Source organism: Oncorhynchus mykiss, chromosome 6 (assembly GCF_013265735.2).
Source record: "Oncorhynchus mykiss isolate Arlee chromosome 6, USDA_OmykA_1.1, whole genome shotgun sequence".
Classification (NCBI taxonomy): Eukaryota; Metazoa; Chordata; class Actinopteri; order Salmoniformes; family Salmonidae; genus Oncorhynchus; species Oncorhynchus mykiss.
In genome coordinates this window covers 42,578,523-42,600,413 of record NC_048570.1, presented here as the reverse complement: position 1 = coordinate 42,600,413, position 21,891 = coordinate 42,578,523, and the positions used below count along the sequence as shown (strand labels likewise).

General features: G+C 41.2%; 1 protein-coding gene across 3 annotated transcripts in view; it reads left to right on the top strand.

Moving 5' to 3' along the window:
- The first annotated feature begins 13,127 nt into the window (after positions 1-13,127).
- LOC110525994 (ubiquitin-associated domain-containing protein 1) overlaps positions 13,128-21,891 on the top strand; it is a 10,758-nt gene continuing 1,994 nt past the window's right edge. For 2 of the 3 annotated variants that reach the window (XM_021606553.2, XM_021606555.2), the window contains exons 1-7: positions 13,128-13,537; positions 14,286-14,406; positions 14,527-14,600; positions 14,821-14,928; positions 15,288-15,390; positions 19,171-19,279; positions 21,516-21,774. In XM_021606553.2, coding sequence (XP_021462228.1) covers positions 13,400-13,537; positions 14,286-14,406; positions 14,527-14,600; positions 14,821-14,928; positions 15,288-15,390; positions 19,171-19,279; positions 21,516-21,774 — 912 coding nt within the window. In that variant the 5' untranslated portion in view covers positions 13,128-13,399. The remainder of the gene's footprint in view (positions 13,538-14,285; positions 14,407-14,526; positions 14,601-14,820; positions 14,929-15,287; positions 15,391-19,170; positions 19,280-21,515; positions 21,775-21,891) is intronic. The other variant, XM_021606554.2, reaches the window with a different exon arrangement.

Sequence of the window (21,891 nt, the reverse complement as noted above, 5' to 3'; positions counted from 1 at the left end):
TGAAAGTTTAGGTGCCAATCACCATATAAGTTAAACGATGAAAAAGCCTGGAAGGAGGAGAGATGACGAGAAACTAGAGGTCGACCGATTAATCGGAATGGCTGATTAATTAGGGCCATTTCAAGTTTACATAACAATCGGTAATCTGCATTTTTGGACACCGATCATGGCCGATAACATTGCGCTCCACGAGGAGAATGCATGGCAGGCTGACAACCTGTTATGCGAGTGCAGCAAGGAGCCAAGGTAAGGTAGGGTGACAAGACGTCCCCGTTTTCCAGGGACAGTCCCCGTTTTTGGTGGCCTGTCCCCGGCTGGAGCTATCCCCGGAAATGTCCCCGTTTTTAACTGTGCGTTAAAAACAGACTGCAAAGTGAAATATTTTACTTGGCAAGAAAGACTGGGCAGCAGAGCCTACGGGTTGACGTCTCAATCGCGTTGTGCTTGTTTAGGCCAACAGGGGGGGGCTGCTTGCTATAGCAGCTTCATTCACTCTTCTTCTTCTACTAACTACTTGCTCGCGATAGTTTTAGAGAAAACTGCTGTGGAAAACTTGGCCAGAAGCTAGCAAGTATCAAGTGAATCCACAACATCACCACAAACGTCTTTTCAAGCCAGGTAAGTTACACTCGTTTAAGATACTAGCTAGTGATGTTATAATGTCACAATTTATCATATAGATAGATGATCTGCTCTATAATGTTTTAAATAGGTTGTGCTAACTTACGTTAGCTATGTAGACTAAGTTAGCTAGCTAGGTTAGCTAGCTACTGTTATGGTAGCGAGGTTAAAAAACGTTCACATGTAAACATGCAGTGGACGGGCTATTTTGAAAATATAATTATATTAAATGAATGCACAATTTATTCAGAGAAAAATTTTGTAGATTACAATTGTAATGGTTTGGCATTATAATAAGTAATGTGGAAAATATATTTAGAAATGTTCATGGAAAGCATTAGCAGTGGAGAGGAAGGAGAGGAGGAAGACTGCATAGGAAAGAAGAGTGAAGGAGACAGAGGAGGAAAGGTAAAGATATGGTTACTAATCACCGCCTGGTACGGCAACTGCTCCGCCCACAACCGTAAGGCTCTCCATAGGGTAGTGAGGTCTGCACAACGCATCACCGGGGGCAAACTACCTGCCCTCCAGGACACCTACACCACCCGATGTCACAGGAAGGCCATAAAGATCATCAAGGACAACAACCACCCGAGCCACTGCCTGTTCACCCCGCTATCATCCAGAAGGCGAGGTCAGTACAGGTGCATCAAAGCTGGGACCGAGAGACTGAAAAACAGCTTCTATCTCAAGGCCATCAGACTGTTAAACAGCCACCACTAACATTGAGTGGCTGGTGCCAACACACTGACTCAACTCCAGCCACTTTAATAATGGGAATTGATGGACATTTATGTAAAATATATCACTAGCCACTTTAAACAATGCTACTTAATATAATGTTTACATACCCTACATTACTCATCTCATATGTATATACTGTACTCGATACCATCGATACCATCTACTGCATCTTGCCTATGCCGTTCTGTACCATCACTCATTCATATATCTTTATGTACATATTCTTTATCCCTTTACACTTGTGTGTATAAGGTAGAAGTTTTGGAATTGTTAGGTTAGATTACTCGTTGGTTATTACTGCATTCGGAACTAGAAGCACAAGCATTTCGCTACACTCGCATTAACATCTGCTAACCATGTGTATGTGACAAATACGTTTGATTTGATTTGGTTACAGAACCTGCCAATTTATTATTCCAAACAATGTTTTTGAGATAAAATACAAACATGAGGCAAGCAATGGGAATCTGTTAAAATACTTTGGTTATCTAATAGTATGCTATTTATTAATACAGATTGGAGAGGAAGGAGAAGGAAAAATGAAGGGAGTAAAAAGAGTGAAGCAAGGAGAGTGTAGAAGAGTGAGGTGGAAAGGTGAAGAGAAGGAAAGGAAGATGAGTGAAGAAAAGAGGAGTAAGATTGGAGGAGAAGAAAAAGTTAAGAGAGTAATTAAGAGTGGCACAAGGAGAGTGAAGAAGAGCAGACAGAGATACAATGACTCTTTCCAAGAAACGGAAATGCACTTTTTATGATAAACATGATGAGAGAATTTCCATTTAATATGCTCAGGTCAAGACGATAGAATGGTTCACTGCACCCTTTGCAATTTCTCTCTTTCAATTGGCAGCCAGAGAAGAACGGCAGTGGTAAGAACATCAGCAGACGAAAAAGAATAAAGCCTCTCTGATTGCCCGTGTTGGTATGTCCTCTGTCACCACATTCTTCAAGAAGGTAGAGCCTTCCCAAGAAGAATATGATTTAGCTGTGCAGTAGGGTGTCTTTGCATACCACAATATGCGACACAATCATAGTCACAGATCTATGGACTGCACAGCACAACTGACACGGAAGCTTTATGAGCCAAAGTTTACATATGCTATGACAAAATGTGACGCAATAGTGAGTAACGTGTTACGTGTTAGTATCATGGGCAACTACTTTGGTAACACAGGACCTAGACCAGGTTGAATTTGTGTCCCTGTCCATTGATGCATCCAATCATGGACATGTAAAGCTGCTGCCAATAGTAGTCAGATATTGTAAGATATATGATGGTCCGGATTTGACCATATTAATGACCTACTATTTACGTGTTATTATATTATAATGAAGTCTATGATTTGATAGAGCAGTCTGACTGAGCGGTGGTAGGCAGCAGGCTCGAAAGCATTCATTCAAACAGCACTTTACTGCGTTTGCCAGCAGCTCTTCGCAATGCTTCAAGCATTGCGCTGTTTATGACTTCAAGCCTATCAACTCCCGAGATAAGGCTGGCAATACTAAAGTACCTATTAGAACATCCAAAAGTCAAAGGTGTATGAAATACAAATGTTATAGAAAGAAATAGTCCTATAATAACTACAACCTAAAACTTCTTACCTGGGAATATTGAAGACTCATGTTAAAAGGAACCACCTGCTTTCATATGTTCTCATGTTCTGAGCAAGGAACTTAAACGTTAGCTTTTTTACATGGCACATATTGCACTTTTACTTTGTTCTCCAACACTTTGTTTTTGCATTATTTAAACCAAATTGAACATGTTTCATTATTTATTTGAGGCTAAATTGATTTTATTGATGTATTATATTAGGTTAAAATAAAAGTGTTCATTGTTCATTCAGTATTGTTGTAATTGTCATTATTACAAATATGTATATAAAAATCGTCCGATTAATCGGTATCGTTTTTTTTTTGTTCCTCCAATCTTTATCGGTATCGGCGTTGAAAAATCATAATCGGTCGACCTCTACTAGAAACGACTCGGTTGACCGTTTTTATGTGTGGATTAATTGAGGACCTTGTGCATTTCAGGTAAAATAACAACCTAGTGTTTCTATCCCACGGCAAATTAGCTAGCAACAGCAAGCTAGCTAATTAGGACAAATTAGCTAGCAAGTGCAAGCTAAATTGCCATAAATGTTTAATGCTTTTCGACCTGTCCCCAAATTAATGTCATTGGTTCAGAGTTTGTTTTGATATTTTAACCTGCATGTTGTGATTGCGTTTGGTGTAGGGGGACAAAATACATTACTGCACGATGGCGCACACGCGCAGCCGGTTTGGGTCCCGTGTCACCCTGTTCACCCGGGCAGGCCTGGGGCATTAATAGAATCCCCTCAGTTTTGATCCATAGACATTCGGTTCGATCACTTACAACATTTGTAATTGGTAGTTGCACATGATAAAACGCTAAATGTTAGCTTTTACCATTTGATAGCCTAAACTTGGCACACTTATCCCTATATTCTAACAACACCTTGAACATGTATTATTTCCTTTAACAAATTCTGCATCAGCCAATAGGCCTTCTCCAAGTCACTATTCACAATTTCCCCACAGTGAGGGAAAAACACAGGGGGTTTCGTAGACCACCGTTGACGATTTTAATTGGCTGATGCACATTTTGAGAAGAAAAAAAGTTTAAATTTAAAGCTGTAGCTTTTTGGGAGACACGAGCAAATTCACATAGAAATGACAGTTACAGATCTGTCATTCCAAAGTGGGTCGCGAGGTGTCAGAGTAAATGTAGTGTAACGACCCTGGGTTTATCAGCGCGGAAATCGACCCTGCCGCACGAGCATGCTTTTGCGGCACAGTCGATAGCGCGCCGGACCTCGGGCTTCGAGGGTTAGAGACCTGCTCCCTGCTGTTTCATTACAGTATAATTAATGAATTACTGGGATTGATTTGGCCAAGTGCAACTGCGCTCTCTGTTCAGTGCACTCTCTGATTAGCAGCGGTCTCTGCTCGGTTTGGCAGCTGTGCGACTGTACTGGGAGAGGGAGATGCCCGTGTGCTTCGCGGTTTACCAGATCTTTTTTTCTGCAGTTTTCTTGAACGTCACTCCGCGACACACGCTGCAGCGCTGTGGTTCAACAGCAGATGATGCGCTGTCACTGACTTGTCATTCCCACTCACCGCCGTCATCAAATGGACTCATGCTAGCCACATGTTCTGACTGAGCGCAATCGTCATGAAACACAAATACGCCGATGAGTTTCTCTCTCTTTCATACAAACTTTGAGAAATAACGAGGAGCGCCCACAATGTGTTTGGTGCTTAGTAATGAATCTCAAAACGAACAAATTAATATGATACATCATCCACAGCATGACGGTAAACCCAGGGAGTTCTTACTAAACAGGGCAGAATGCTTCAGGAAACAATGCTTCGACTGCGACTCACTTATTTCACCTATCTCTCGTAGTAGATTTGAGTTTCTCTTTCAAACAGTTCCCTGGCCTTGTACACAGCTAATAGCTAGCGTTAGCCAAATCAAGCGAGCTAGCGACACTAATCACAGTACAGATGAAGATGAAAAAATGATCAGGCCTACTGTACATTTTACTGTATACATTATTGTTGAAAACAAGTCTAGGTTGGAACTGTTGCTGTTAAAATACAAGTAATAATTTTATTGTGAACTGGAATAAACTGATTGAAGCTAGATGCTTTTTGAGGCAAACACTCACACCGTTCTGGGTTGCTAATCTCCAAGAAGCAGTCTCCTGCCTGACTGAGAAAGCAGTAGATGTTCTGATCCAGTTTGGCACCACATACAGTTAAAGTTACATACACCTTAGCCAAATACATTTAAACTCAGTTTTTCACAATTCCTGACATTTAATCCTAGTAAAAAGTCCATGTCTTAGGTCAGTTACGATCACCACGTTATTTTAAGAATGTGAAAAGTCAGAATAATAGTAGAGAGAGTGATTTATTTCAGCTTTTATTTCTTTCATCACATTCCCACTGGGTCAGAAGTTTACATACACTCAGTTAGTATTTGGTAGCATTGCCTTTAAATTGTTTGTATAACTTGGGACAAACATTTTGGGTAGCCTTCCACAAGTTTCCCACAATAAGTTGGGTGATTTTTGTCCCATTCCTCCTGACAGAGCTGGTGTAACTGACTCAGGTTTGTAGGCCTCCTTGCTCGCACATGCTTTTTCCAGTTCTGCCCACACATTTTCTATAGGATTGAGGTCAGGGCTTTGTGATGGCCACTCCAATACCTTGACTCTGTCCTTAAGCCATTTTGCAACAACTTCGAAGTATGCTTGGGGTCATTGTCGATTTTGAAGACCCATTTGTAACCAAGCTTTCACTTCCAGATTGATGTCTTGAGATGTTGCTTCAATATATCCACATAATTTTCCTCCCTCATGTCGCCATCTATTTTGTGAAGTGCACCAGTCCCTCCTGCAGCAAAGCACCCCCACAACATGATGTTGCCATCCCCGTGCTTCACAATTGGGAGGGTGTTATTCGGCTTGCAAGCCCTTTTTCCTCCAAACATAAGGATGGTCATTATGGCCAAACAGTTGTATTTTTGTTTCCTCAGATCAGAGGACATTTCTCCAAAAAGTATGATCTTTGTCCCCATATGCAGTTGCAAACCATAGTCTGGCTTTTTTTATGGCGGTTTTGGAGCAGTGGCTTCCTCCTTGCTGAGCGTTCTTTCAGGTTATGTCGATTATAGGACTTGTTTTACTGTGGATATAGATACTTGTGTACCCGTTTCTTCCAGCATCTTCACAAGGTCCTTTGCTGTTGTTCTGGGATTGATTTGCACTTATCGCACCAAAGTACGTTCATCTCTAGGAGACACAACGCGTCTCCTTCCTGAGCAGTATGACAGCTGCGTGGTCCCATGGTGTTTATACTTGCGTACTATTGTTTGTACAGATGAACATGGTACCTTCAGGTGTTTGGAAATGGCTCCAAAGAATGAACCAGTCTTGTGAAGGTCTACAATTACTTTCTGAGGTCTTTGGCTGATTTCTTTTGATTTTCCTATGATGTCAATCAAAGAGGCACTGAGTTTGAAGGTAGGCCTTCAATACATCCACAGGTACACCTCCAATGATGTCAATTAGCCTATCAGAAGCTTCTAAAGCCATGACATCATTTTCTGGAATTTTCCAAGCTGATTAAAGGCACAGTCAACTTAGTGTTTGTAAACTTTTGACCCACTGGAATTGTGATACAGTGAACTATAAGTGGAATAATCTGTCTGTAAACAATTGTTGGAAAAATGACCTGTGTCATGCACAGAGTAGATGTCCTAACCAACTTGCCAAAACTATAGTTTGTTAACAAGACATTTGTGGAGTGGTTGAAACACTTAGGTTGGAGTCATTAAAACTTGTTTATGTAAACGTCCGACTTCAACTGTACCTATGTGTACAGAAACAGTCTCAATGCTGTGCATGACCTGCACTGTCAAAAACTGAGCCCAGAATAGACATGCCTGTTGAAAACTTCAACCAGGTATACACCTCTCATTATGACTGTGTGGGTGTGTGTTTTCTGGTCCATATCTGTGTGATGTGATCAATCAGTTTATTCCAGTTCTAAATAAAAAATATGAATTGTATTTTAACAGCAACAGTTCCAACCTAGACTTTCTTTCAACAATCATTTCTACAGTAACATGTACAGTAGGCCTGCTCATTTTTCATCTGTACTGTTACTTTGGGTTGCACTATCAAAAAGCCTGTCAGTGTTTTTTGTTATACATCTGTGTGATGTGATCAGTCAGTTTATTCCAGTTCAGAATTAAAATGATTTATTGTATTTTAAAAGCAACAGTTCCAACCTCGACTGATGTTTATTTTACTAGGCGAGTCAGTTAAGAACAAATTCTTATTTTCAATGACTGCCTCGGAACAGAGGGGCAGAACGACAGATTTTTACCTTGTCAGCTCGGGGATTTGATCTTGCAACCTTTCGGATACTAGTCCAATGCTCTAACCACTAGGCTTCCTGCCACCCCATATGTAAGAGTGTTTTTAATCGGGGAAAATAAACATGAATAGATATTTATATGGGTATTTCATTTAATTGTTATTTGTTTTTATCTATATTGCATTTGTTTTAGGCATAATGGCAATGAAATGTATTGATATTTACGTAATATAGTTGCATATTTTCCAAAGCTTGGGTCCCAGGAAAAGTTTAAAACCCTTGTGTTGTCCTAAGGGTAAAACATGACCCACCACTATGTTTAACAGCAGAGAAAACCCCCTAAATTATATTTTTTCAACTTGAAATTGGATGACTTTTCCTAGAGTGACCCCAACATTAGAAAAAATGAAACATCGCCTTTGTTCATATTTCCATGAAAGCTGTACACCACCAGGGTACAAATATTGTCTTAGGGTCATTTTTGACCCAGCAGTTATAAAATAATTTACACACCACAAAAACCACAAAGACACACACACACACACAATGGAAAAGTGAGATTGTGTGCTACTGATTGAACTCAGACAAAACTCAAACTTTCTTGTGCATGTGCAGCATCTCCCCTCCACGACCCAAAAACATGACTCAAGGTCACAGACAAAATAAAAACCGTTTCAAACTAAATAAAAACAATTTCAGACAAAATAAACATTTCTTGAAAGCATTGTTTACTAATGGGGAATGCAGTCAGAGGCTATAAAGGTGCTGCAGATGACAGTCCCCCCCAGTTCTCGCTTTGCTGAAGCCATGAGTGCGCGTTTCAGTGCCCAACAGGTCGTAATCAGATTTTTTTCAGATGTCCAGGAGGAACAAGTGAGCAATGATTTAGAAGAGGAGGTATCTGAATTAGAAGATGGGGAAGAATACAACCCAGAGCACGATGCATCATCTTCAGATGAAGATGAAATCCCCCAAGCTGAAATAATTTTTTTGGTCAAAGAACATCAAAATAACATTGTCCTTGTCACCATATGACAACCAGAGCAAGATGGCAGGACAAAATGTCATAAGAACAACCCAAGGGCTCACAAGACATGTAGTTAGTTGCCCATGCCCAGGACATCTCCAAAACATTGTACATGTTCATCACACCAGCCATCGAAAAAATACTGGAGATGACAAATTTGGAGGGTTTCTGTAAATATGGAGACAACTGGAAAAGGATTGATGAGATTGACCTGCGTGCCTACATAAGGCTGCTAATCTTAGCGGGTGTATATATAGGTCCCGAGGCTAGGCTACATTTAGTCTCTGGGATGCAGAGAGTGGAAGGGCGATTTTCCGTGCCACAATGCCACTGAAAGTCTTCAACTCTTTCTCAAGAATGCTACGATTTGATAACCGTGAGTCAAGACCTGCAAGACATGTGAGAGACAAACTGGCGGCCATAAGAGAGGTCTGGGGGAAGTGGTTGGAACGTCTGCCATACCTCTATAACCCTGGGCCTGAAGTAACAGTGGATGAGCAACGTTCCATTCAGAGGTACATTTCTATTTACATATCTGTAATGTAAGTGATTTTTCACTGTTCATTTTATTATGTATTGCTGTAATATCATTGATTTATGTGATTGTTTTCTGTGACACTGATACTAATTACTGAATGTAATCTCTTTTGTCAAAAGGTTGCTGTCCTTTCCGGCAGTATATGCCCAGCAAGCCAGCAAAGTATGGCATCAAGATATGGGTGGCCTGTGACACACAATCCAGCTATGCTTGGAAGATGCAAGTCTACACAGGGAAGCCGACCGGCGGAGGCCTGGAGAAGAACCAGATGACAGTCCTGGGCAGTGCTTGACATGACATATGGATTTAGGGGGCACAATGTCACGTGTGACAAATTCTTCACCTCTTATTAACTCAGCCAGCAGCTCCTGAAGAGGAAGATCACCATGGTTGGCACAGTTAGAAAGAACAAGCCTGAGCTCCCCCCGTGCAATCCTCGCAACAAGGGGGAGAGAGGCCTTCTCATCAAAGTTTGCCTTCACCACCACTATAGTTTCTTACCTCCCAAAGAGGAACAAGAATGTGGTCCTCCTGAGCACACTGCACAAAACGGCTGAGACCAGTGATCGTGAGGACAGGAAGCCAGCTGTCATCCTGGACTACAACCACAACACGCGTAGGACAACCTGGACAAGGTGATTGGAACTTACAGCTGCAGGAGGATGACTGCCCGCTGGCCCCTGGTCATCTTCCACAATATCATTGATGTGTCCTCATACAATGCCTTCGTGATATGGAACAAGATCAACCCTCCTGGATGCCTGATAAGCGGAACAAGATGAGGGTGTTCCTGGAGCAGCTGGGAAAGGCACTTGAAACCCCACACATTCAAAGAAGGGAGCGCCTCCCCCACACAGCAGCCTCTGCAGCGCTTGTGAAAGCTGTTCAGGGGGCTGAATCTTGTCCTGATCCACCTGAGGCTGCAGCTGGGGCAGGCAAGAGGAGGAGATGCCAATTCTGCCCCCCAAAGAAGGACTGTAAAAACAAATACGATGTGCTGCACATGTGAGAAATACATCTGCAAAGTCCATGCACACACACTTGCATACTGTCCTACATGTGCTAATTAAAGCTAATTGGATGTTCTTCACATTTTTGTTTTGTATATATTATCTTATTTTATTCTTATTTATTGTTGTTGTTTATACACCTTGTGGGTGGAGGCAATGGTTAAAAAATGGGAGAAGACTAGTATTTTGTAGTTGAATTCCTCATTGTACAGTATATAAGAATATATCACGATGTTGCCAAAAAACTTCAAGACTGTTGTTTCCCTTCAATAAAATGCATTCAAAACTACTTTCTGTACATTTCTGCTACTTTCTTAGGCTATACAAGTGTTATTTCTTGCTAAAAATGTGTGTTTACACCTATGTAGTACCCTTAGCAATAATAATAATAATAAACATCTTTAGTAAAGAAAACAATTGTGACAGGTGTGTTGTAATAAAAACAACTGGTGTCCACTGATTAAATGCAGTCTTTCTGCATTGTGAAGAGGGAAAACTCAGATATTCACAAAGTTTGTGATGAATACCGGTTGTTTGTTCATGCAAAATACATTTGGGGTTTAAAATTCAATTAAGCTGCTTTATTTTAGGGGTTTAGTGAAGGCGGGTCATTTTTTTATCCTTACGACGGGAGTATACAGAATGTTAACACTACACAAGGGTTAAGAACCCCTGCTCTTCATGGTCAATCAGCAGTCTGAAGTGACCATACCTCATTTACTGCAACGTAGCCTCCGAAGACATCCAGGCTTTCATACTTCTTGCGCTAAGCTGAGCTGAGCAGAGCTATTGTGAAGGAAGTTGTCAAGGAATTGAGTTTGTGTTTATACAGGATGTACTGCCCTCACCTACCATAAACCAATCATATCAGTGCGGAACAATGCAGAGGCCTCCACATTGTTACAACATTTGAAAGGTGCACAGTAATGCAGTAAGGAGCTTGGCCGCTGCATGCCTCCGCAGGCACTGCAATTGCGTCACACCCTCCATACCAAGTCTCCGACAACATTTTCGGATCAAGCATAAATTGACTTTAGTTTAGTTTAGTTTTTGAGTCTTTTAATGTTGGTTTTGTACACAAGCTGAAAATACAATATTTTTGGTTATCGAAAATATATTCCACAACGGTTTAGATGGTACAATGATTCTCTACACTGCTTATACACAACTTATTTTGTCAGTTAAACTGTAAAATTTTAGAAACCAGGAAATGGCGGAGCGATTTTTGCAAATTGCACCTTTAAATGTTTTCTAACTTTGGCAAGTATGGACCCAGTGTGTTTCCATGGCCCATTCTACCCAATGCATTGCACTGTTTATGAAATACATATTGGCCTACAGAAAAAAGTTAAGGGGATACTGGAAGTAGTGACATGTGTAGAATCTGAATTGTAATGTGTTTCCCATGAAAGGCTGATCCTTCTGTGGCCAAAATGGGATGCCTCAGTAAGGCAATATTCATACTAAACAAAAATATAAAACACAACATGTAAAGTGTTGGTCCCATGTTTCATGAGCTGAAATCAAAAATCACAAGCATGTTCCATGTTTACATCCCTGTTAGTGAGCATTTCTCTTTTGCCAAGATAATCCATCTACCTGACAGGTGTAGCATATCAAGAAGCTGATTAAACAGCATGATCATTGCACAGGTGCACCTTGTGCTGGGGACAATAAAAAGCCACTCTAAAATGTGCAGTTTTATTACACAGATGTCTCAAGTTTTGAGGGAGCGTGCAATTGACATGCTGACTGCAGGAATGTCCACCAGAGCTGTTCCCATCGAATTAAATGTACATTTCTCTACCAAAAAGCCTCATCCAATGTCATTTGAGAATTTGGCAGTATGTCCAACCGGCCTCACAACCGCTGACCATGTGTAACCACGCCAGCTCAGGACCTCCACATCCGGCTTCTTCACCTGCAGGATCGTCTGAGACCAGCCACCCAGACAGCTGATGAAACTGTGGGTTTGCATAGCCTAAGAATTTCTGCACAAACTGTCAGAAAACGTCTCAGGGAAGCTCATCTGCGTGCTCATCATCCTCACCAAGTTCTTTACCTGACTACAATTCGGCATCGTAAAATGACTTCAGTGGCCAAATGCTCACCTTCGATGGCCACTGGCACGCTGGAGAAGTGTGCTCTTCACGGATGAATCCTATGACATTGTGTGGGCAAGCAGTTTGCTGATGTCAACGTTGTGAACATAGTGCCCCATGGTGGCAGTAGGGTTATGGTATGAGCAGGCATAAGCTACGGACATTGAGCACAATTGCATTTTATTGATGGCAATTTGAATACCGTGAGATACCGTGACGAGATCCTGAGGCCCATTGTCGTGCCGCCATCCCTTCATCTTTCAGCATGATAATGCACGGCCCCATGTCACAAGGATCTGTACACAATTCCTGGAAGCTGAAAATGTCCCAGTTCTTCCATGGCCTACATACTCACCCATTGAGCATGTTTGGGATGCTCTGGATTGACGTGTACGACAGCATGTTCCAGTTCCCGCCAATATTCAGCAACTTCGCAAAGCCACTGAAGAGGAGTGGGACAACATTCCACAGGCCACAGTCAACAGCCTGATCAACTCTATGCGAAGGAGATGCATGAGGAAAATGATGGTCACACCATATACTAGGGTTCCCGAGTGGCGCAGCGGTCTAAGGCACTGCATCTCAGTACTAGAGGCGTCACTACATACTGGTTCGATCCCGGGCTGTATTGCAACCTGCCATGATCGAGAGTCCCATAGGGTGGCGCACAACTGGCTCAGCATCGTCCGGGTTAGGGGAGGGTTTGGCCGGGGTAGGCCGTCATTGTAAATAAAGGTTTTAATATATATATATATATATATATATATATATTTTTTTTTAAAACCTTTATTTAACTAGGCAATTCAGTTTAGAATAAATTTTTATTTACAATGACGGCCTACCCCGGCCAAACCCTCCCCTATATACTGACTGGTTTTCTGATCCACACCCCTACCTTTAACCAACAGATACATATCTGTTTTCCCATTCATGTGAAATCCATAGATTAGGGCCTAATTTAAATTGACTGATTTCCTTATATGAACTGTAAATAAAATCTTTGAAATTGCTGCATGTTGCATTTATGTTTATGTTCAGTGTAGTAGTCCCAGGCACTGTAGGCTTTGTCTCCCTCTTCTGGTGGTAATTTTTAGGATTCACAGCTCAGCTAAATGAGCGCTAAACTACACAATTTAAAACAACTACAATTCCCATTTACACAGGGACAAACGTTGCCTTGGTTCAAAGGTTAATCATAACCAACACAATAGTATACTTGGCTAGCCGCTCGGCTCTTGGAGAAAGATAAACAACTCTTATTTGCGAAATTAACAGCACTCGACTGCTATAGCATTGAAGTCCGATCAAACTGTTTGAAAATCATAAGTGTAGGTGTTTGCACTATTGTCGCTGTTTTTCGAAGGCGCTAGCTAATGTTAGCAAACTAACGTAGCCATCACTGAACTGGCTCGCTAGCTATATAGTTACACACAAAACTACAGCTATGTTTGTGCAAGAAGAGAAGATATTCGCTGGAAAAATATTAAAAATCCACATTTGTACTATGGAGGGTACAGAGTGGTTGGAAGAAGTAACAGAGGATACCACTATTGAACAACTCAAAGAGAAGTGCTTGAAACATGTATGCTTGTTTATTTTCTTGCTCATTGATTGGTGTTTGCCCGGGTGAAATTGTAACGTAGTTGTGTAACTGTGTCGCCAATGTTTGCAGCCCTAGTTGAAATAGTCAATGTCGGTGTCAGTCGTTCCGTATTTAGAGTAACTGGGTAGACACTGCTATTTATAATTTAGCAAGTTGATTCACAAGTTAGCGAGCCTAGAATCCCTGCAAACTAGGCGCACCCCATGAGCTCCTTGGCAAAATGTGATAGCTAGCCTAGCCCAAATGCTCGTGTCTGTTGGTGTAGCTATGTAAGTTAAGTTACTCTGTTTATGTTCCTAGGCTCCTGCCTTCTGAGTTTTCCTTATTTGTTCCACAGACTATACTATACTACACAGACTATACTGTACTGTTGCTATTTAGGGCTACTCATTTTTACACTTGATTCGTCTGTAAGTGCCAGTATGATGCCCCACTTGCAGCTAGCCTACCCCATATGGCTGCCAGTCTCTTTCTGCACTGCATCCTCCTAGTACAAATTTAGACAGTAAGAGACCCAGCTAATGCAGAAATCATTGGTACCTTTAGAAATATGTTTGGCTGTTGATATAGGGCTAGCTAGCCTATCCATTACCAATTATTTGCGTGGTTAAATAAAAACAACAGTAATATAATTACCAGGGTAAAAGTACTGCTATTTGTTCCTGTCGATGGGATTATTATTATATATATATTTTTTTTTTGGGGGGGGGGGTTGTTTTTGTTGCAGTATGTACATGGAAGCCTCGAAGACCCCAAAACAATCACACACCATAAACTTGTCCATGCTGCCACGGAGAGGATCCTCACAGAAACTAAAACGGTTGCAGATGAAAATCTAAAAGATAAAGGTACTTCTATGGATTTAAAGATTGAAGTTGTCTCAATGTTAATATTTTCCAATCGAACAATTAGCCGATATGTTCAATGCTACTACATGCCATTAAGTGAATGTTTTCCTTTGGTTTTAGATTTTCTTCTACTGATAAAGAAGAGACCACTGCCACCCCCTCCGAAAATAGCTGACATAACTGCAGAGGAAAAGGTAGGCCAAACAACAGATTTAAATACTCTCCCTAATTGTATTGGTTTGTGGCTTATCTAACTCGGCACTTAAACTCAATAGGCACCGATCATCAGACACAAATGTTTAATGAATTGCTAAGACTGCTAGAACCAGGGACAACACAACAAGAAACGTATTACGTCCAACTTGTTGTACTGTTTGCAACTATCTTCATGTGTGTTTCCTCCTTGTCTGTCAGAAGAAGCAGGATAACAAGGCTCCAGATAAAGATGCCATCCTGAAGGCCACCGCCGGCCTGTCCACCCGTCACACAGACCGCACTGTCACCCAGCATAACATCAGAGATGTAAGTACAGCACAATACAGTAAATAACCTGTCAGAATGCACAGTTCAAAGCACTTCAGGAGCTTTCCACTGACTATTGTACTGAAATTTAACTATAGTCCTAAAATGTCACCTGCAAACTTATCAGAGACATATTAAAATGAGTGAATTTGAGAATGAGTGAACCTGATACTAAGATTTTATTTGTTTATTTAACCAGGAAGTTCAAATGAGGTCAGAAGACCTCATTCCCAAAGAACCTCATTCTTAAAGAGAGGTTATTCATTCTGGTTTAAGAATGAGGTTCTTTGGGAATGAGGTCTTCTGACCTCATTGGAACTTCCTGGTTAAATAAACAAATAAAATACATTTTCCATCAGTTTCAGACGGAGCTCAGGAAAATCCTTGTCTCTCTCATTGAAGTGGCCCAGAAGCTTCTCGCCTTGAACCCCGATGCTGTGGAGCTCTTCAAAAAGGCCAATGGTACAGTGTGCAGACATTATTTCATTATCAAAGATTGTTTTTGGTAACTGCCTTGCAGGGCTAAGAGGCTGGTTTTGCATTAGTTTATTTTTTATTTTTTAACTAGGCAAGTCGGTTAAGAACAAATTCTTATTTACAATGATGGCCTGGGAACAGTGGGTTAATTCCTTTGTTCAGGGGCAGAACGACAGATTTTTACCTTGTCAGTTCAGGGATTCGATCGAGCAACCTTTCGGTTACGACCCAACGCTCTAACCACTAGGCTACCTGCCGCCCCGACGGCTACCTGATGTTTTTTTAATGAACAACAAGTTGGAGCTGTAACAGTCATATTGTCACTAAGCTTATGTATAAGTGACAGAATAGTGCATTATGTAAGCGATAATCAACTACGTTCTCTGGAAAATAATGTGCGACGTGGAACTCACCTTACACAGAGTTGCATTATTTTCCAGAGTACGCATTAGAGCTCCAAAGTTGATAATCCCTATTATATACCATGGCTATAATTTAACACATTTGATGCTAGAAATGTGTTCAACATCCACTGAAGTAGCTAGCAAGTTTACTAGATATCTATAGTAGTTGCCTTGGTAACCAAACAAATAGACTTGCTAGCTCAGCTAACCAAATCCATAGAAATCAGAATGATTTGATTCTGATTTTTATGGCCAAAGCATTAGTCCTAGCTTGCTATTATAAAAATCTAATTCAACAATGCCAATAATGTTTTCAAATCAACTTTTGCTTTCAAAAGCAGCTCAAACAGAACATGTAAGTATGAATTTCATAGCCACTGAATTATACTGTGCATTATAGGGAATTATAAACTGGGTGGTTCGAGCCCTGAATGCTGATTGGCTGAAAATCGTGGTATATCAGACCGTATACCACGGGTATGACAACATTTTATTTTTACTGCTCTAATTACGTTGGTAACCAGTTTATAATAGCAATAAGGCACCTCTGGGCTTTGTGGGTTGGCATCGTGCCTAAGAACAGCCCTTAGCAGTGGTATGTTGGCCATAAACCAAACCCCCTCGTGCCTTATCGCTTAATTATACAGCGGGTGGGTCTAATTCTGAATGCTGATTGGTTAAAACTGCGTTGCAGTCGGTGTCTATTCCACAAGTTACCACTGGCTATATCTATGCCGTTAAAATGCCTATTTACTCTGTTCCATCTGACTGTGCAATCCCGTGTCTCATCAGCCCAGCCAGGCAATTTATAAACTTGATCTCTACTATAAAAATAATCTAGACATTATCTCACCTTTCTTTTAGACTAACATTTAGTTTTCAACAGCAGAGATTTGTATAAATCTTGCTTTCTGACATTTGCAACATTTCAGTATTCAAATTTGAGACAGACAGGCAGCTTTTCTCAGCCAGTCGAAATCATGAATCAGCATACATTTTTATGGATACAAAGAAATGTCAGTTAACAGGTAAAGCTAAATGAAGTACAGGTAAAGCTAAATGAAGTGCAGCTAATTAGCAGTCTTTCTAGCTTTAGTTTGAAGTGATTGTGTTAGCTGTGTTGTTGGCTAGCTCCTCTGAACAACAGTGTCCAGATGAGAGTACATTTTCTATGCCAGGTGAAATCGCACATCATTAGCTCATTGTTATGGATGTGTCCCAAAAAAGATCACTAGAAAGCTTCAACAAACGCAAGTGCAGCTGTTATTCTGGCTGCACTGTTTGACATGACTGTAAGTTAGCCGTAGTTGAATAGCTAGCAAGCATGGGATAAGAACGTTGCCAGCCAGTATGGCAATGGAACATTTGGAACGAACGACTGGGTTGCGCCAATACAGTTGAAGTCGGAAGTTTACATACACTTAGGTTGGAGTCATTAAAACTTGTTTTTCAACCGCTACACAAATGTCTTGTTAACAAACTATAGTTTTGGCAAGTCGGTTAGGACATCTACTTTGTGCAAGACACAAGTAATTTGTCCAACAATTGTTTACAGACAGATTATTTCACTTATAATTCACTGTATCATAATTCCATTGGGTCAGAAGTTTACATACACTAAGTTGACTGTGCCTTTAAACAGCTTGGAAAATTACAGAAAATAATGTCATGGCTTTAGAAGCTTCTGATAGGCTAATTGACCTCATTTGAGTCAATTGGTGTACCTGTGGATATATTTCAAGGCTTACCTTCAAACTCAGTGCCACTTTGCTTGACATCATGGGAAATCAAAAGAAATCAGCCAATACCCCAGGGGAAAAAAATGATAGACCTCCACAAGTCTGGTTCATCCTTGGGAGCAATTTCCAAACACCTGAAGGTACCATGTTCATCTGTACAAACAATAGTACGCAAGTATAAACACCATGGGACCACGCAGCTATCATACCGCTCAGGAAGGAGACTCATTCTGTCTCCTAGAGATGAACCTACTTTGGTGCGAAAAGTACAAATAAATTCCAGAACAACAGCAAAAGACCTTGTTAAATGCTGGAGGAAACGGGTACAAAAGTATCAATATCCACAGTAAAACTATTCCTATATTGAGATAACCTGAAGGCTGCTCAGCAAGGAAGAAGCCACTGCTCCAAAACCGACATGGGGACAAAAATCATACTTTTTTGGAGAAATGTCCTCTGGTCTGATGAAACAATAATATAACTACTTGGCCATAATGACTTGTTATGTTTGGAGGAAAAAGGGGGAGGCTTTGCAAGCCGAAGAACACCATCCCATCCGTGAAGCACGGGTGGCAGCATCATGTTGTGGGGGTGCTTTGCTGCAGGAGGGACTGGTGCACTTCACAAAATACATGGCATCATGAGGTAGGAAAATGATGTGGATATATTGAAGCAACATCTCAAGACATCAGTCAGGAAGTTAAAGCTTGGTCGCAAATTTATCTTCCAAATGGACAATGACCCTAAGCATACTTCCAAAGTTGTGGGAAAATGGCTTAAGGACAACAAAGTCAAGGTATTGGAGTGGCCATCACAAAGCCCTGATCTCAACCCTGTAGAAAAATCGTGGACAGAACTGAAAAAGCGTGTGTGAGGAAGGAGGCCTACAAACCTGACTCAGTTACACCAGCTCTGTGAGGAGGAATGGGCCAAAATTCACCCAACTTATTGTGGGAAGCTTGTGGAAGGCTACCCAAAACGTTTGACCCAAGTTAAACAATTTAAAGGCAATCCTACCAAATACTAATTGAGTGTATGTGAACTTCTGACCCACTGGGAATGTGATGAAAGAAATAAAAGCTGAAATAAAACCTTTCTACTATTATTCTGACATTTCACATTCTTAAAATAAAGTGGTGATCCTAACTGACCTAAGTCATGGAATTTTTACTAGGATTAAATGTCAGGAATTGTGAAATGTATTTGGCTAAGGTGTATGTAAACTTCCGACTTCAACTGTAGAAGAGAACAAAAAGACTAAATGACTGTGTCACATCTCTGGCAACCGAACCGATAGAACGAACGACCGACCAGCCAGCTTGGGTAGCAACCCTAGATTTGTGTCAGTACTTTATCTTGTGGAATGATTAAATAGTAGGAATAAATTCATCAAAATAAAAATATATATATTTCGGTAACCCGTTGTATAAAAGTGATAATGCCAGAGAAGCCGGTGTTTGGAGGAGATATTGGCACGGCTTGCCAATATATCCCTCAAACACCGGCTTAAATAATGCACTCTAGAATTCCCTTCAAGGCAGTCAGTAGCAACTTCATTCCATGCATGAAGTATTATTATAGTTATACTATTATTCACTAATATTGTGTGTGTGGTTTGTCAGCCATGCTGGATGAGGAGGAGGAGGACCGGGTGGATGAGACGACCCTTCAGCAGCTGACTGAGATGGGTTTCCCTGAGAGCAGAGCCATCAAAGCTCTCAGGCTCAACCAGTGAGTCACAATCAATAATACTTATCACCTGAAGTTCAAATGAGATAATCACTGACACAAGGAGTGCAGGGTTGTTTCTGAATCAAAAGGGGGTGTGACGGGGGTGTGGCAATGGGCATGCTCAGCTCATGGTTAGTGCTATCTTGGCCCAGCTGTATTTGGTCAAGGCCCTGGGCAAGAACATTTGAGCCCCCCATCTTGGCCGCGCGGCTATTTCCTGCAATTCTGCAGATTTTTCCATGAAGTTGAGAGAACTTTTGCCGTTTGTAAACCAATTTTCTGCAGTTCTGCTATAGAGCTGAGAGAACATTTGGCTATTTTCCTGCATGTTTCCCCCTGCAATTTTATGCATTTTGCCATGCCTAATGCGGTGTTCTTATGCTCAAACATGATAACAAAACCAATACTCCTGAATTCATTGTTTTTGTCTAGCTTTTATTTGAGTGATTTTTATTTCTCATAGTTATTTAAAAATATATAGGTCCATTACCTTTTTTTTTTTTTTTTTTACATACTTGATACTAACTTTTTAGTTTTTTCTATATACAACAACACAATGTTTTTCCATCCCAAAAATGAACCCTCCCCTCTGAAAACATTGTTTGGACCTAAACAAATGATTTGGCCGTTCGTTTCTAGGCAAAACCCCCAAAAATCTGTAGTGTTTAAGATGAGGGAAGATTGTTATTTTATGAGCATGGCCTTATTTCTATTACAGCATATTGGATGACACTCATTCATGTTCAATGTCACTGCGATAGGTTTAGGCTGCCACATGATACTCAAATGTTCACTATACCCATCATGAGGTTGCTACAACCTAGCCTATCAATAAAAGTTTACAACGTAGGTGCACACAGGGCGAGACACCACATTTAGGGTGACAGTGACACTTTTTTTGTTTTGATACATGGACAGACAGTGCCATTTAAATACTGCCTTGCACACTCTTGCCTGCATCTAGCTGATATAGGGTGTAATCATTAGTCCAACAGTTGCAAAGAAAAGTTTCTAATTGATAAATTCAGCTACGTTTATAGTCGTTTTGTTCCGTTTGCTTCCTTTTAAGAAACATTTTCCAACAGAATCATCAGAATAAATTCACCCCCAATCGCACATAAACACAGTTCGCTTTCATAGCTGCCACGTTGTATTCCTTCTCGCATCTATGCGCTCTCCTCCTCTCACCTCTTCCCTTTCGCTTGTGGACTTCAATGTGCAACACATTAGCTGAGAAAAAACCTTTCCAAGCCAAACCGCTACACTCAGCCTACATCAATGTCACCATATTAGCTAAAGTAACGTCATAGTCAGCATAGCTAATTGAACTAACGTGTTAGTAAACCCGCTACAATCATGCAGTAATGTTAGTGTACTGTATAGTCACTAAGCTGTTACACCGGCGGCCCTGGTGGCAATACATTTGTAAAAACCGAAAGCTTACCCTGAGTTCCAGTGTTGTTGGAAAGTCAAAGCCAGCTAGCTAACATAGCATCCCTCTGTTTGAGCAGGGTGTTCAGTAGGCTAAACTAGCTAGCTGCATTTGCTAGCAAAGTGAGAGAGAGAAATTACTCTCGCTTCTCCATTTTGGAAGAAATTAATTTAACTGTTCAACTATTGTCTTTCTCTCTCTGAGTCAACACTAGTGCTAGCTAGCTGTAGTTTATGCTTTCAGTACTAGATTAATTCTCTGATCCTTTGATCGGGTGAACAAAATGTCAGTTCATGCTGCAAGAGCTCTGAGGTTGGAGGAAGTCCTCTGGAAGTTGTCATAATTACTGTGTAAATCTATGGAAGGGGGTGAGAACCACGAGCCTCCTAGGTTTTGTGTTGAAGTCAATGTACCCAGAGGAGGATGGAAGCTAGCTGTCTTACGGCTACACCATGGCGCTACCTTACAGAGTGCTGTTGAGGCTACTGTAGAACTTCTTTGCAAAATAGTGTTTTAATCGATTATTTGGTGACGTGATTATATTTAGTATAGTTTTGTCCCAAAAATAATAAATGTCTGACATACATGTTTTGTTTTTTTAGAGTTCACTGAGGATGGACCACTGCCCTGGAGTGTAGTCTGAGTCAATGATACTGGTCAGTGGTCATATCAGTGAAGTCTATAAAGAATCAATTAGACACTTAGCCTGTGATTCTATCCATCACAACAAGTGAGTCCAGTCTGATCCGATGAGTCTGAAACAACAAATTCATCCATGCCCCTCCCTCACTGCCTCTCCTACAGCATGTCAGTGACCCAGGCCATGGAGTGGCTGATTGAGCACGTAGACGACCCCACGGTGGACACAACCCTGCCCGGCCAGGGCACCCCAGGAGCAGTAGGAGCCACAGCACCACCCCTGATCCCCTCTATCTCTGCCTCATTTCCAAACCTCCTCCGCACCGTCTCCCAGACTAACACAGATTCCGCCGCCAGGCAGGACGAACTCACTGAGATCTTCAAGAGGATCCGAAGGAAAAGAGAGTTCAGGCCTGAGTCACGGGTGAGTGTTCTCTCTGTCCCACTGCCCTGGGATATACCAAGCTAAAACTTACATGTTAGACTGGTCCCATATCTGTTTGTGCTGAATAGTCAACTGAAGGATTTGGCAAGACGACAA